The sequence below is a fragment of the Eucalyptus grandis genome, chromosome 11 (genome assembly GCF_016545825.1).
Source record: "Eucalyptus grandis isolate ANBG69807.140 chromosome 11, ASM1654582v1, whole genome shotgun sequence".
Taxonomy (NCBI): domain Eukaryota; kingdom Viridiplantae; phylum Streptophyta; class Magnoliopsida; order Myrtales; family Myrtaceae; genus Eucalyptus; species Eucalyptus grandis.
Genome location: NC_052622.1, coordinates 44405099 through 44408220, shown reverse-complemented (window position 1 = coordinate 44408220; position 3122 = coordinate 44405099). Strand labels below are relative to the sequence as shown.

The following is a 3122-nucleotide window of genomic DNA, read 5'->3' as shown; positions in this document are numbered from 1 at the left end:
TCATATATAGTGATGAAAAAATCAACATTAACATTTGCAGTAGTTAGTCAAATAAATAAACCTTAATACGCAGATTAATACCAATTTTTTTTTTAAATTTAAAAATAAAAAGATTTTGAGGAATATCATTAATATGATAATAGAAGAATTTTTTTTTTTTTTTGCTTTTCTTCCCCTAAAACATAGACGGAAAATTTGCAGATAATCAAACAATTGATGAAATATTTACAGCTCTAATAATTGACTCTTATTGCTTATTTGATCAAGCAAACAAATTGTTCTTGATACATACATTCTTATCAATGGGAAGTTACAATAAAAAGTATAGACAGACAATTAAATGCGTCTCTTCTCCGCTTCTATATATCAAGCCCAGCATTTCAACACTAAGAACTCCAGCCAAGCCACTTCGTGGGTAGAACCGGTTTAGCACTCCAGCTCAGATCAATGTTATGTCAAAGAAAAAGGCAATTGTTCTTGACTAAAGTTACCTTATTCTACTGATGGTTTGAGTTTGTTTCTCGTAATAACACTCTTTGTTAGTCTCTGTATCGAGTGAGAAGAGTTTTAAAGTCATCTTTTGATCCCTCAGTGCATCACTCCTTTTGCTGCTTCAGTGAAAGTGCTTTCTCCAACTCCAATCTAGCTCACCACCGCAGAACCTTGCAACCGTTCTCTTACCTTCTGGAAGCAACAGCTTCTGACAAGGAACTCTAAAACTCTTTTGGTACGTCCTTTCCATTTCCAAATGCACCGCATGCGACCCAGTGGTGCAGAGCTGCAAGACATCTTAGAGATCGAGTCTCCTACACAGGCATTCCAACAGCTATGTGACTGGATGGTACAATCCACCCTATCTGCTCTATGCAGGTAAAGAGCATAAGATTTAATGATTGGCCAAAACATAAAGCAATTATATATGGATGCGCATACCAAGGAATGCGCCACATGCTTCTTTACATGCATTCAATAGTATCAAAAACCTGCATCAATTATAATATCTAAATGACCTATGAAAACCGCACTGCCAAAGCTAGCTGAGTACAGTTGAAAATTCGACTTACCATCCACCAAAAATCGCAATGGCAATATGATGCTGGTCTTGTCTGCTGCAGTCCTTATGCAAAAAGCATGCCCATGACCACACTGTGTCTTCACCACAGATTTTCATGAAGGAAATGCTGGAAGTAAAGTCAGATACTTGTGATAATTTTTATCCTTTGAAAGCAAGTCAAATACTATAGATGCCGTGGTTGAATCTGGTACCATATTTTTTCCCGCCATTCTCTTAAGCAGATCAATCACTTTCAACGCCTCATTATTTTGACAAAAAGCATGCATCAATGTGTTGAATGTGACTACATTTGGCACACAGCCATTGTCTTCCATTTTCGCAAGTAGCAGATTTGCCTCTTCAAGTTGACATTGTCGGCAGAGCCCATTTATCATGATAGAGTATGTTACAACATTTGGTGCTAACCCATCCTGCTGCAACATGTGGAATAAGTCCCATGCAGCTTGCAGATTCCGTGCTTTGCACAACCCATCAATTAGGCAATTGAAGGTGACAATTGTTGGCTTAACACCATTGTTAATCATCTCCTTATACATATTCATGGCTTCTTCCATACTTCCCTGATTGCAATAACCGTTGATCAGCACATTGTAGCTGACTTCGCTAACTAGACAACCCTTACTCATCAAATGAGCAAGCAGTTCCCTTGCCTCATCAATCTTACCCGCTAAACACAAGCCATCCATTATTGTGTTATAGGTAACAGTACTAGGATCTACACCCCTCTCAATCATCAATTTAAGCATGTCTTCGGCTTCATTGAACTTCCCCTCTTTGCAAAGAAAATTCAAAAGAGAATTAAATATAACTACATCAGGTTCGATTCTTTTATCCACCATCTCATTAAGCAAATCAGTTGCTTCCTTGTACTGTCCCATGCAACACAAGCCATGTATCAGCGAGTTGTAAACAACCAAATTTGGTGAAATACCATTATCTTTCATCTCCTTGAAAAGTTTGCTGGCCTCTTCTAGTAACCCATCTTTGCAAAGTCCATCAATAATAGCACCGTAACAAACTATATTTGGCTTGCATACAACGCTATGTTCACCATTGCTACTCAGCATTTCTTCATGTAACTTGAGCGCCGTGCTCGTATTACCGGTCTGACATAACCCACTAATCAAAGTGCCATAAGTAACAACAGTCGGCCTGCAACCCGAACGCACCATTTTCTTAAACAAGGCGACCCCTTCACCAATTTTATGATTTAAGCACAATCCCTTCACCAATTGATTATAGGTGACTATATCAGGGAAATACCCTCGGCGAAAAATCGCCCCCAAAACCGCAAAAGCATCCTTTAACCGCTTCTCATTGCAGAAGCAGTTCAATAGAATTTTCAGCAAAAAATAATCAGACAGGAGCCCAGTAACTTCCAGCTTTCTGCGGAGAGAAATCACCGCAGAGTAATGCTTCTTCTTAGACAGGGCACCCAATAACACGCGGAACGACGAAGCGGGAGGAACGGGTCGGATGGATATCATGCGATCGAAATGGCGGAGCGCTTCGTCCACGGTGAAATCCCCCGTTTTCCACTTCTTCTCGAGGAAAAGAGTGGACCGAGCTCGGTCCTCTGCGTCGGCGGAAAGTGTGGATTTTGGGGGCGGAGGCGAGTCTCTACCGGCGAGTTCTTGGGAAAGCTTGAAACTTTGGGGAGAATTTCTAAGTGGGTGTGCGAAGAGAGAGGAAAGTTTACCTTTTGCAGCTGAAGAAGACATAGTCCTGGAAGCCATCGCCGCTGAACGAAGAAAGCCGAGGCTTCTCAATGGTCCAGCTCAACTCATCGTCACTCAGACGGGTTTTTATTTCACAAAAGAAGAAGCGCCGACCGTGTGACTTTCGCAAGGCACGAAAACGCAAGCACCAAAACTTACCGCGGGTAAGTACATATAAGTGCCAAATCTTCCTAAAACTATATTTAACTGTCACTTTTTAAAAAAAAATTGGCATTTCGATTTATGTAGTTTGTTGAAATGTCGACGCAACAATCCTTATTTTAAAACATGATTTGTTTGTTCTCAAATTTGATTTTTAATATAAATAT

At 40.2% G+C, this 3122-nt stretch overlaps 1 protein-coding gene across 1 annotated transcript; it reads right to left on the bottom strand.

Moving 5' to 3' along the window:
• Positions 1 to 221: 221 nt before the first annotated feature.
• On the bottom strand, positions 222 to 2858 carry LOC120289425 (putative pentatricopeptide repeat-containing protein At1g12700, mitochondrial). Its single transcript, XM_039304307.1, has one exon. It carries the CDS (start codon positions 2809 to 2811, stop codon positions 1168 to 1170), a length of 1644 nt encoding a protein of 547 aa, XP_039160241.1. The 5' UTR covers positions 2812 to 2858; the 3' UTR covers positions 222 to 1167.
• Between the last annotated feature and the right edge of the window lie 264 nt (positions 2859 to 3122).

Coding starts and splice junctions, on each gene's coding strand:
- LOC120289425 (XM_039304307.1), bottom strand. CDS start 2,811: ATGGCTTCCAGGACTATGTCTTCTTCAGCTGCAAAAGGTAAACTTTCC.